At 48.0% G+C, this 13,131-nt stretch overlaps 1 protein-coding gene across 1 annotated transcript in view; it reads left to right on the top strand.

Moving 5' to 3' along the window:
• Positions 1-13,131, top strand: part of AMOT (angiomotin) — a 60,806-nt gene that overhangs the window by 19,849 nt on the left and 27,826 nt on the right. The window contains exons 5-7 of the mRNA XM_049644206.1: positions 4,649-5,126; positions 9,334-9,478; positions 10,566-10,658. Coding sequence (XP_049500163.1) covers positions 4,649-5,126; positions 9,334-9,478; positions 10,566-10,658 — 716 coding nt within the window. The remainder of the gene's footprint in view (positions 1-4,648; positions 5,127-9,333; positions 9,479-10,565; positions 10,659-13,131) is intronic.

Genomic DNA, 13,131 nt, shown 5'->3' with positions numbered 1-13,131 from the left:
CCGCATGTATTTTACAGGAAGATGTCCTCCCTCCTATGTTATCTGTGGGTCTCTCTACCTATCCCCAAAAGCGGTAGGGCCCATGCTGATTACCCTCCTTTGAGCAGAATTTTAATACGCAGGTTTGCTCTAATAGTTTTGTGTTGTTTTTTTTTTTTTTTCCTCTATGGGAGAGGAACACGGTACTTGAAACGCTTGGTGAATAATCAAACCTAAACCAGTCCTGATCGAAAGATGCTCTGTGTGGAGTTTGGGGTCTGCATCAGACAAATTCTGGCAATAAAATGTCTCCAGGGCCTGGGGTGAGGGAGTGGCACCTATTGACAAATTACTGGCAAGGGGAGGCAGTTGAACTGCTTTCCAGAAATGTGCTGCTTTTAGGTGGTGACACATTTTTCCTCCTTTATTTCCTTGAACCAACTTGCTAGACAGTTTGCGAGTACCTTTCCAAGTAACTGCTGCTAGCCCCAATTAGAAGACGGAATTCTTAGTTCTTAATCCATAAATTACAGATCAAGGCACAAAGCAAGGTCTCTGAACAAATTGCTGTTCAGAAAGCCTTTGTGTGCTTTTAGAGGTGCAGTGAAATGCTAGAGATTTGCTGTTAAAATGAACAAAATGATATAAACAATCTTTTTATTACTTCATCTTCCCTCTGCCCTCCTCCCTGCTTGAAAAATAAATATCCTGAATGCCCAGAACTCCAGATGGGGAACAAGGCCAAGCCATCTGAAGAATTAAAAGATTTTTGAATCTTTGTCTTTCTGAGTGCTGAGCCCTTTCTGCATCTGGAGTTTATACATTTATCAACTGCTTTTAAAAAATTAAAACCTTTCTGTTTGTAAAGCAGCCACCTCCTTTCATTTGTTGAAATCATGCCCAGATCTGAGGTTTCTTGAAATCCCTGTTTAGTGGAATCTGAGGGTGACCTAACTCTGTAGTTCAGAGCAGGGCTGGTTGTGCAAGAGAAACAATCCAGGCTGTTGGTGGCACCCGCTCTGGTGAGAGTGTGCACGTGTGGGTTTGCACACGTGTGGGCCAGGAGTGTGTAGTGTGGGTGTGTGGGGGGGGTGGGTGTGTGACTGAGGAGGGTGGGGGGTGAGGTGGGAGGGCGGAAGGTGCTGTGTCAGCTCGATGGACAGGCTTTGGCTTTCCCTTTGTGTCCTCGCAAGCCGTCTTTGGGAGAGAGTTCCCCTGGCTTGGGGGAAGGATGCTGATTCTGGTCATTGGTCTCTGTCCCTCGTGCCTGCCAAGTCCCCTTTTCCGCCGAGCACCAGGGGTCCAGGTTGTCTTGGGAAGGAGCAGGATGAAGGGAGGGAAGGGGCAGGGAGGCAGGTCGGGGCTTCTATGGGATCATGTGATTCTATTGTCTGCAGGCAACTTGTTGTTCCTGGTTAATATGTCAGCGGGAAGTGATTTGCACTGCCTTACCGTGGAAGCGCTTGGGGACCGTGCCACTCACCCAGCTGCCACCTGTAATATTATCAGTACTGTTAACTCTTATTATTTAATCTTGAGCGTAGTTTTGCTTCCTTTCACATCCCCCCCCCCCAGCTCTCCCCGACCCCGTCATGCCTCTGTCCCCTCCTCTCAGGGGGAGCTCCACAGGAGTGTTAATACAGTCCTGCTTTATTTTTGTGGTGGGTGGATGCTGGAACCCAGATGGAGTTCGTTGGCTGGAGGGCTTCCTCTCCTTTTGTGACTGCCCAAGCCTTGCTTCATGTTTGCAAACCTGCCAGGGATGGACTGCCTGGTTTTCCCAACATCATGGTGCAAGTGAAATCTGCTTCCTTTTCCAGCCTGGGGAGCCCGAGGGGCAGCTACCTTGTCTCCATTCTTTCTTTCTTTTTTTTTTTTTTTTTAGTGTTTATTTATTTATTTTGAGAGAGAGAGAAAGGGAAAGAGAGAGCGAGCTGGGGAAGGACAGAGAGAGAATCCCAGGCAGGCTCCGGGCTGCCAGCCCGGAGCCCAACGCAGGGTTCCGTCTCGCAAACCGGGAGATCATGATCTGAGCTGAGATTGAGAGTCGTTGGACGCTTAACTGACTGAGCCACCCAGGCGCCCCCTTGTCCCTGTGATTTCTAAGTAGAGCTCAGGGTCGGGACCGGAGCCACTGCTGTCCTGGGCTTATCTGACTCTAAAGACTTCTTTCCAGAGAACTTGTGATCTCTTCCTTCCCCAGGCCCCTGGGAGGCCCCGTACTGAGGGCATGGAGGGGCCTTTCAGCCTCCAAGCAGGAGGGAGGCCAATGATCAGTCTGTTTGAGAGAGAGGCCTGAGCTACTGATGGGGCCCAGAGGAGCCGGGAGGAGGAAACCCATTTCAGAACTGGGCATTCAGTCTTTAAAAGAGAACACCTCCCAGGCCTGGGGTTGCCAAATCTTGGCAACAAGGATGAAGGTTAATTTGGTCATTTTTTCCCTTAAATTTTGAGAGCTGGATTGGAGAACATGAAATTAAAAGTCCCTCTTTTCCTCCCAGGAGAACCAAAAGCCCCAACAAATCCCATTATATTCTAACTCTCGGGATCTATAAAAATAATGAAAGCTCTCACTCAAAGCGGAAGGAGAGCACGTAGTCCATTTTACCCCTACGGAAGCTGAAGATCCACGGTACAGAAAACAGGGACCATTGATGGAGCTGAGATACAGAGCCCAGGTGTTGAGCCTGGGTTCTGGCCAGCATCTAGGTTATTGGGTATCCATTAGCAAGTGTTTAGAATGATTTTGCAGCTGTCAAAAGCTCTTCCAGAGAGGATCTCTCTCTCTCTCTCTCACTCTTTTTTTTTTAAGTTTATTTATTTATTTCGAGAGAGAGAGAGACCGAGCAGGGGAGGGGTAGAGAGAGAGGGAGACAGGGATCCCCAAGCAGGCTCTGCGCTCGAACCCATGAATCGTGGGATCATGACCTGAGCCGAAACCGAGAGTTGGATGCTTCACCGACTGAGCCGCCCAGGCGCCGCACTGAGGATCTCGTGTAGGGATAGATACATGAACAATAACAGTAACTGAAGTGTATGTGGGAGGGACGTGCTTTAGCATCTGAAATGCCAGTTTTAAAAGTTAATTGCTCCTAGTGATTTGCCCCAGGTCCCCCATGAATTTGATGCAATTTAGTGCCAAGATTAAATGGATATCCCATACGTAAAATCCCTAACAAGGTCAACCTATCTCACTGGGAGGTAGACAAGAGACTCTTTGTAATTCCTACTGAGCTCAAAATTGAGAAGAGCCCAGTATTTTTGCAATTCATTCGTGACCTCAGGAACAAAACGGGCTCATGCAGATTAAGTAACTTGAGCAAGGTTACACGGCTAGTAAGCAGTAGAAAAGGTCTCCAAATTCTGTCGGGATCCAAATCCCATGCTCTTAGCCATCTGTCTTCCCTGGATTGAGAAATATCAGCTGTAGGACAAGCATCCACAGGATGTGGGAGTATATGAGGTTAGTTGGGCATGGGCTGGGGGATGAACAAGTTTCTCATCTTCAACGTTTACTTACAGATATTCTTGCTGGTAGTGGTGATGGTGAAAGTGGTCTGTTTACATACTGTGATTGTTGCCCTTAATGACTAATAGTCCGGTGTTAGGTACAAAAGTGGGAGAGCCACATTAAGCAGTGTACCAAACCTCTCTTTCTAGAACTTTCTACAAGGAATAGGCTGGGGATCTGAACATCGTGGTGTGGAAATCAATGAATTGTGGCAGTGGTGGTGTCTCTAATGTCTGAGTGTCTGCATATCCTCAAGTAGTTTTCTGTGACTGTATGAATTATGAAAGAGAGTTGCTGATAGCTAGAAGAGGGCTGGTTTTGACTGTAGTTTGCCATTTGCTTGTGGGCAAGTGGAACATATGTTCCAAATCTGACTCTGCACGTGCTGACCACATACGGAACGTCAGAAGAGTGTTTAAAATAATGACGTGAAAATCACCTTCTGGAAGACTCATTTAAATGCTTAGACCTTCAGTTAAGCATCGGACTCTTGGTTTCGGCTCAGGTCATGATCTCACGGTTTTGTGGGTTTAGGCCCCACAAAGGGCTCTGCACTGGCAGCACGGAGCCTTCTTGGGATTCTCTTGTCTTCCTCTCTCTCTGCCCCTCCCCCACTTACACTGTCTCTATCTCTATCAAAATAAATTAATAAACTTAAAAAAAATGTAAATGCTTAGACTTGAGGGGTGCCTGGGTGGCTCAGTTGGTTAAGCATCCACCTCTTGATTTCGGCTCAGGTCACGATCTCATGGTCGTCGTGGGATCGAGTCCCGCCTTGCGCTCCACACTGAGAGTGGAGCCTGCTTAAGATTCTCTCTCTCTCTCTCTCTCTCTCTCTCTCTCTCTCTCTAACAAAAGATGCTTAGATTTGAGCAACCAGAGTACAGGCATACGTCACTTAGATTTTCACCAAACAGCCCTGGAAATCACCTGGCTCAGTCGTCCACGGGATCACACCTCTGTCAGGCACTCACAGGTCAGGCCTGGAAAGAGCTGTGGAGGTCTTTGCAGAGATTTCCTTAGTCTAACCCTGCCTGCTCCTTACTTTGCAGGGACCCTGGGGGGCATCGGAAGCCTCCTCATCTCACTTCCCTGTGCCCTTGTCCCCCAGTGCCTTCGGAGAGAGCTTAACCTGAGCGCGCCCTCCATGTTTTACAGGCCGGCGCAGGACATCTCATTGTCATTGTCGGCCAGGAGCTCACGGCCTCACAGTCCTACTTCTTCCCTCACGTCTGGGGGCTCCCTGCCCTTGCTGCAGTCTCCACCAGCCACAAGACTGTCTCCTGCCCAACACCCCTTGGTCCCAAACCAAGGAGACCACTCGGCTCACCTGCCTAGGCCACAGCAGCATTTCCTTCCGAACCCGGCTCACCAGAGCGATCATTACCGGCTCACTCAGCCTGGCCTGGGTCAGCAGCAGCAACAGCACCACCACCATCACCAGCAGCAGCCAGGAGAGGCCTATTCAGCTATGCCTCGGGCCCAACCGTCGTCCGCTTCCTATCAGCCGATGCCAGCGGACCCCTTTGCCATTGTGTCCAGAGCCCAGCAGATGGTTGAGATCCTGTCAGACGAGAACCGGAACTTGAGGCAGGAGTTGGAAGGATGCTACGAGAAGGTGGCCAGGCTGCAGAAGGTGAGGCCCCCGTTTGGGGGTATCAGAGTCGTCTTTCAATCTTATTTGTTTCACATCGATGTAATAAGTCTCCACTTACTGGTGCCTGCACGACTTCTGGGAAGGTCTTCTGGATTCTTCTCTCTGAAGGTTAGGTGTGGATCAGACTTGGGGAAAAGCCTTCTGCCTAACTTTCTAGGGGAAGTCACAGTTGACATCTGTGTGAGGAGAAAACAAAACAAAACAAAACATAATTACACTGTTTTCCCAGACACAGTAGCCCTAATGAAAACTTGACTGGTTGGTTTCAAATTCCAAAAGGCAGAGAAACTTCTTCGTAAGGTCAAGAACCCTGGCCATTACCTGTATAGGTGAACGTCCTGCCAGCCTAAAGACCTTTTGTCTTGGTTATATTTTCCCCGGTACTGAATTGGGATCTTCGATGTGAAACCACAATTCCTACAAAAATCTCACCACTGTAGTTAGATCCAGATCCTGCCCTGCCTTGTTCTGGAAAAGTCTTAGAGCGCTTTTCCAAGTGGGAGTTCTCATAGCAACTTTTTTCAGCACCTCTTCTGTTGCCTCCTTTTTGCTTTGGTTTTCCCCTGCAGCTCACATTCAGCATCTGCTGTCTCTCTCTGGAGTGTGTGGGGGGCAGGAGGGGCTTAGCACCACAGCTGGGTGACAGGTGCCAGCCCTAGGCTGAGGAAATAGAAAAACGGGTGTATGTCCCATAGAGTTCACTTGCTTCTCTGGGCCCGTCCTGTCTTCTCCAGCTGGGACTTTAGCTCTTGAGTGCCCTGAGCTAGGAATCTTAGCTCTTGGCCTCCAGTGGCTGTCGGTGAATAGGGTTATGCCTTTGGCAGCCTCTTTGCAGCTTTTCTCATTGTGGTGCTCATGTGGTTTTGATCTCCCGACAACGTGAACTGTTCCGGGGAGGTGAGGGTGAAGGTGTGGGAGGGAGGGGACATTGCCCGGTTTTGTTCAGCAACTCTGTCCTTAGGAGACACCCAGGAGTGGAAATTTCAGGGGCCCGAATGAAACTGAGAATTTGTAAACACCAGATCTGGGTCCTAAAGTCGAAGAGGGCTTACTGTCAGCTGAGGATTTTTTTTTTTTTTTAATGTAGCAAAACCACCTCCCTCAAAGTGTGCCAAAATCTGGACGGGATTTCTTGGGGTTGAATGAGAAGCGTTTCTGTCTGGCTTTGCACCCCCCCCCCCTTTTACATTTTCTCCCTCCTCTCGTTTAACTGTACATCCCTCCCCCAGTCATACTGGTGCAACAAATTTAACCATACTCTCACTCTCAAAGCAGACTGGCCTGTTTGGCTGATTGGGTTAAACGGTTAATACCCCTCCCCAGACTGTCTATTTCAGGGTGGCTCCAGCCCCATCTCTGATGCAGTGATCGGCAAGGTGGGTGACAGGGGAGAGAAGCAGAATAGGATTTGTGTCGTTGTTTGTTGTTGCTTGTTCCCCAGTGGGGGGAAAGATGCCTCAACCAAGTGTCATTGGCACAGCTTGAGTGTTGCGGGGAGTGAAGGTTGACCCAATGCCACAGTGAATGAGAGGCATAAGTGGGGCAGAAGAGGGAAAGGAAAGTGGGAAGAGTATGGTAGATGCCAGCTGGTGCTAGACAAAATACGAAGGTCCGAGGCTCATGAGGGGAATAATTAGACAGAAACCCACCACCACATCCCTCTTCCCTGCCCCCACCATCCTAGACCAAACCAGGGGATATGCCCTTCTGTGACTTCTTTTCCTGGAAAGTCCTGTGGACAGAAGTTAACACTGGTCCATCGGGGGGGGGGGGGGGGGGGGGGTGCGGCGTCTACACAGGGGGTAGGGAAAAATTTGGTACCAGATCTCGAAATAGTACTCCGACCAGAACAACGGGAGTGAAGGGACTGCCCTCCGGGTGTGGCATTCTGTGAGGGGACTGGAAAGCCTTGCCTTCTCAGCGCTGCCCAGAGCCAACTAATACCAAGCCTGATCTTTCAAATGGAAATGTTTATTTTCTGTACCCAGCACTTGAATTTCATGCACGAGCTTTATCGGGCCCAGGCCTCGCAGATCTTGTCTCAAAATGCCATTCACCAGTTTTCACCTTCTGTGCTGTTATCTTGGTGCCATCTGCAAGGAGAAAAACACTCTGGAGTCCGCTCTTTTCTTTGGTGTAAGCCTCATTTGTTTGCAGGCAGTCCTGCCTCAGGCATCGTTTTGGAGCTGGGGCAGGTGGAATCTGAGTTGTTTGGTAACCCAGCCTTTCCCCCAGTCTCCCGCTGGAGGCCTGATATTTCTCTCCATAAAGTACCCCGAGCTGTGTTAAGAAGGGTGGTGGAAAACTGAGAAGGAATGCGGAATGGTTGTAGGAGTCAGATTTAATTTGCAAATTGCTTAATAGGCCATGGGGTTTATTTATCTTATATAAATTATATGCAAATATCTCTGTGGCTGTTTTGTGTGCCATGAAGCTATACTGGTTACGGAAAGACTCTGGAGTCTAATTTCATGTTTTCTTCCCGATTCGGGCTGATCTGGGGCAAGACCCCTTCTCTTTGAGGTTTTGTGTGTCGTTGGGTTTTTGTTGTTGTTGTTGTTGTTGTTGTTGTTGTTGCATTTTACAGGATTTGCACTGGTGTCATAAAACACAACTCCGATCACGAATTTCTGTTCAAAAATCTGTCCTGGTCTCCCACTACGGGAGAAAGTCCAAATACCTGGCATTAAAGCCCTTTTATGATCTGACTCCAGTCTATCTTTGCAGCCAGATCTCATCAGCTTCCGTCCGTGTACCCCACCGTGTCCAGCCAAATGAGACTACTGGTCATTCTGGGAATGCATTCGCTCACTCAGAATAGAATACCCTTCCCCTCACCTCGGCTCATTGAAATCTGACCCAGCTTTCAGGATCTGACTGAAATGCCACCTCCTGCCTGAAATTGTTTGCCTCTCCCCTCACCCCAACCAGGAATACCTTTTCCTCCCCTGCTCTTTTGTGGCCCTTACTTCTACTGTTGTGAATAATGCGTCCTTCTCTATATTCTTGTTCTTGATTAGGTTGAGAGCTCCTTGAAGGGAAACAATAATGTCCTCATTCATATTCACACACCCTACCCTATTTAAAAAAATTTTTTTTAACATTTATTTGTTGTAGAGAGACAGAGCACGAGCAGGGGAGGGGCAGAGAGAAGGAGACACAGAATCCGAAGCAGGCTCCAGGCTCTGAGCTGCCAGCACAGAGCCTGATGCGGGGTTCGAACCCACGAACCATGAGTTCATGCCCTGAACCAAAGTCGGATGCTTAACCGACTGAGCCACCCAGGCACCCCGCCCCCACCGTATTTGTTAAACGTTTATTTATTTGTGTGTGTGTGTGTGTGTGTGTGTGTGAGAGAGAGAGAGAGAGAGAGAGAGAGAGAGACACGGAGAGGGAGAGAAGAGCGGGGGAGGGGCAGTGAGAGAGAGGGAGACAGAATCCAAAGCAGGCTCCAGGCTCTGAGCTGTCAGCACAGAGCCCGACGTGGGGCTTGAATTCACAAACCATGAGATCATGACCTGAGCCGAAGTCGGACGCTTAATCGACTGAGCCACCCAGGTACCCCTCCCCACCATAGTTTTAAGAGTTCTGTAAATATTTGGCCCTTGGTAAAAGTTTGTTAGATTGAACTGAACTACTGCATAAGGCTGAGGCTTAGAGTTTTTGGGCTTCCCCTCTGCCCCTAACTCGATCTCAGAAAGGGCAGTTTTACTTTTCTGTCTGCTAAGATGGGAAGAGGTGTCCTTGTGAAGGCAGATATCCGGGCAAATTGAAACAAACATGGGAAAACCCTTTGGAAACTCTGGAATAATGTTATCTATGTACCATATACATTATTAATAGTATTTTCAAAATTAGGAAGATTCTTATGCAGAAATGAAAATCATTTATAACTGTACTGATGAAATTTATTCTCTCCTACCACCTTCTCTGACGGCAGAAACGGTATTTGTTTCTAACCTGAGGGAGTCTCGTGACCCTGTGAATTAGTTGCTGAGCTGAAGGTTGATTTTAGCAATTCTTCTGGGAAACTTTTCTCATCTGACTGTGTTGTGCTGGCGTCGGGCCATCTGTAAAGCCCTGGGAGAAGCTGTTATTAAGGATTTGCATATATGTTTTCAGACCATCTTTCCCATTAAGCTCCTACCATCCCCACTATCTTTCCTCTTTTTTTTTTTTTTTTCAGGTGGAGACAGAAATCCAGCGAGTCTCGGAGGCATATGAGAACCTTGTAAAGTCATCCTCCAAAAGAGAGGCCCTGGAGAAAGCCATGAGAAATAAGCTTGAGGGTGAAATTCGAAGAATGCACGACTTCAACAGGGATCTGAGAGGTGAGGGACTTCCTTCTGAAGCACTGGCCAAGGTAGTCAAGGGAAAGGCGGGGGAGTGTACCTTCAGGCTCTCAGGGCTTGACCACCCCGCTAGCATGGTCGCTAAGTTGCAGGGCATAGATAAGGCTAGGGTTCGGGAACTGCAATAGAACTTGGTCCCAAGTTTGCTTAATCGAAGTGGGATGAGGTGATGTCTGAATCACACAGTGTCCCTCCCGTGACTCCCGGATCCTCCTGGCCCTGCCCCCACAACGTGTGCTGCTTCTCTTCCCTTATGGGCTTTGCAGAAGCCTGTCTTGGGGCGGTGCAAGCTTGAAACAGTGACGTCCTCCACTGTTTGTAGGGCTCCCTGTTTGTGTTTCTACCTTAACCTTTGTCACCATCAAAACTGATGGCCTGGGGGATGTTATCTTCCGTCTTTGGATTTAGATGACCTTATTGATCAAATGAGACAACTGAACTGGATGCTGCCCATGGTCCCCTTCTAGCTCTGATGTCACACGATTTTAAAGACTTTTTATGACGACTTTGGTGCTCTTTTTTCCTGGTGAATGAAAGATGTCATATATTCAGGGGTAGATTCCTTCATTCGCATCTAGAATTCCACACTTGGGTTTTGTCAGTGAGGAGTGAAAGTGTTCGGTACTCACCTCCTCCTTCCCTACCATGGCTTAGTTCTGTTTGGGGTTCCACATTTGCAAATCTGTGTGTGTCACCTATTCCTGAGTAACAAGAAGAAGCAGGCTTGTTTTGCCCAAGATCAGTATTTATTTTTTTTATTTTTATTATCTTTTTTTATTTTGAGAGAGAGAGAGAGAGAGAGAGAGCAAGAGCACGAGTGGTGTCAGGGCAGCGAGAGAAGGAGAGAAAATTCCAAGCAGGCTCCACCCTCTCAGTGCAGAGCCCGACGCAGGGCTCAAACTCATGAACCGCGAGACCATAACCTGAGCTGAGATCAAGAGTCGGACGCTCAGCTGACTGAACCGCCCAGGCGCCCCCCTCAAGATCAGTAGTTAGAGGGCAGACACCATGTGCTTGGAAGTTCATATATGAGGACCTGTTTGTTGATTGTCTTTGAATTCCACAGAGCGTCTCGAGACTGCCAACAAGCAGCTTGCGGAGAAGGAATATGAGGGGTCGGAGGATACTAGAAAAACCATCTCTCAGCTCTTTGCAAAAAGTAAGTCTGAAAGCTCCAGCAGCAGGTATGAATGTGTGGTTGGGAGCAAGATGTGTAAAAAGATCACACAGTTCTGTTATCCGTCTAGAACAGCCAGAACAGAGTGAATGCCATCTAGGGATTCTTTTTCCCGTTGGGGCATAAAGTTGGGAGTGTTGTTTTTTTCCTTCTAGGCCAAGAAGGCTGCTTGCCACATTTAGTCACATCGACGTGGCTCCTTCTGGATTAAAGCAGAGAGGCCCCTTTGAAATCCCTGCTTTTGTCAAGGCTAGCTGCAAAGGACCTCAGTGAACATGGGGTCGCTTAATGTTGAAGGGATTTATTGTTGAGGGCTCCATGTGCTGGCTCTGGTAGAGATGGGATTAACATGCGGGATTGATGATTAGTGTTTGGAATACCTGATGTGCACCTGCGGCTCCCTTGGTTCGACACCCTGTATTAAATCATATCGTCACATATTGGCAGACTCCAAGGGCAGCTACAGGAGGACCCGCCGCTGTGGCCTGAACTAGTGACTCTGGTTGGAGAGTTGGAGGGGTGGGGGAGGGCAGAACTATGTCTTTCCTCATAATACTGTTTCCTTTGTCTGGAAATACTCCGGAGGACCGTGACAATGAACTAATCCTGTTCTTTATCGGTCCCTAATAGACTCCACCCAGCTAGACAATGCCTCATTCTTTCCAATTGCTACAATAAAACCAGCAATAAAAACTATGCAGTGGATTGAGTCCACAGGGGGAAACAGATGAACTACCCTCGCTTCTGCAGATGTCCATAATTGGTGTGCCCTACTCCCAGCCTCCCTCACTGGGGCTCCCAGCTAGAGTAGTGCGTGGTGGGGACTTGTCAGGCCCCATCTCTGCTGGGCCTCCACATGACCCTTTCAAGTCATTCCATGCGGCTTCTAGTCAGCTTTTACAAGTTTGTTTGATCTTCACTTACAATACCCCCCTCCCTTCCCGGGTTGCTCTGTTGTGCTCTGGCCTCAGAAGTGGGGCTTTTTTTTCTTCCCCATTTCCCCGAGCCTCCCGTTCCTTTGTCAGTATGTCTTAGAGGGAAGAATGTAGTTTTTCTGGTGTCATCAGTACCTCGTGTAAATTGTTGTGAAGTTGCTTTTGCGGTGTCACCGTTACTCTGGAAGTTAGTTCGCTGGTGGAGAAGATGGCGGCCTCCCAGGACAAAACAAAACAAAAGAGAAAAGTGTATGGATTCTTGCCCTGGGATCTGCTGGTTCATATTCCTCCATGTGTGTGTGGCGATGGTATTTCAGGTGTGCAACGAGCTCTGCTACTGGTTTATACAATGCGGGAGTTTAGTAGAAAAAAAATTGTATTAACAATGCAGTGAGGGACTGTCGAATGGTTCTAGAAGGGAAAAATGGACTCCACTCAGCAAGCGGGGAAGAGGGCATGACTTACGGCCCTTTAGTTCTTTTCGCCTTTGGACATCGACGGGGTGCTGCGTGGCTGGGGCTGTGGCAAGAGCCAAGAAGGTCCTCTTGAAAAGCCTCCCTGGGGGATGTGCTCCAGTTACACTAAAGAGACCCAACCAGCTCAGCCCTAGGAGAAGCCAGTCTCATTAGAAAGAGTTTAGAACAGCCTGGCCTTAAGTATGGGCTCCAGTGTGTCCTCAATTACTAATTGTGAGACCTGGTACATGTTATTCAAGCCCTCCGAGTCTCGTTTTTTTGTGTTTTTTTCTTTCATATACAAAATGGAAAAGAGAATAATGCCTCCCTTGTATGGCTCTCCTGAGGATTAAGTTAGTACAATATTTTGGTGTGCAGTGAGTATTCAACAAATGTTCATTTCTTTCCGAGGTACCCCTCTATGGGTAGGTAAAGGGAGAGTGGGAGGGAACCCGGGGCTGCCCTATTAAAGTTTCTCTTAGAAACTTAAGTATCACGGTGTGCAGAGGAAGGGCACTCTAACCCCCAGGTGAGAATCAAAACTGTCCCTTTGCGTTTCTGGTATGAGGTTTGTCCCCGTTAAAACGTATCTACAAGGCAATCCTGGACTTATTTCAGTTGGAAAATAACGTTAGTGAGTAAAGGGTGGGATTTCAGGTTTTCTACGTTCTACGGAATACCAGTTTTAGATTGATTTAACATATTGTCAGGAGGAGGTAACTGGGAAAATTTCGGGGGGCTCAGTTGCTCTACAAGACCACTTGAGGAAATACAATCGAAGACCCAAGCCTACCTGTTCTGTGTGTGTGTATTCTTTGCATAATACTTTTCATAAAACTTTTTTTTTTTACATCTGCATTCACCTTGCTTGTGTACCACAACCATTGTTAGGTGACTTTTCTGAGTTTACATAACAAGTTAGAGGTAGAGCCAATGATAGGGTCCCAATCTTGGGTATCCTGTTGCATTGAGCTGTGTGTTAGAGGATATCTAGTAATGGGTATGATTGTCAGTTTTGCTCAGGTAAGCTTTTGAGCTAGCTCCAGAATGGCGGTATTGATAATT

Source organism: Panthera uncia, chromosome X (assembly GCF_023721935.1).
Source record: "Panthera uncia isolate 11264 chromosome X, Puncia_PCG_1.0, whole genome shotgun sequence".
NCBI lineage: Eukaryota > Metazoa > Chordata > Mammalia > Carnivora > Felidae > Panthera > Panthera uncia.
The sequence above is the reverse complement of the archived record's forward strand: the minus strand, read 5'-3'. Positions and strand labels throughout refer to the sequence as shown.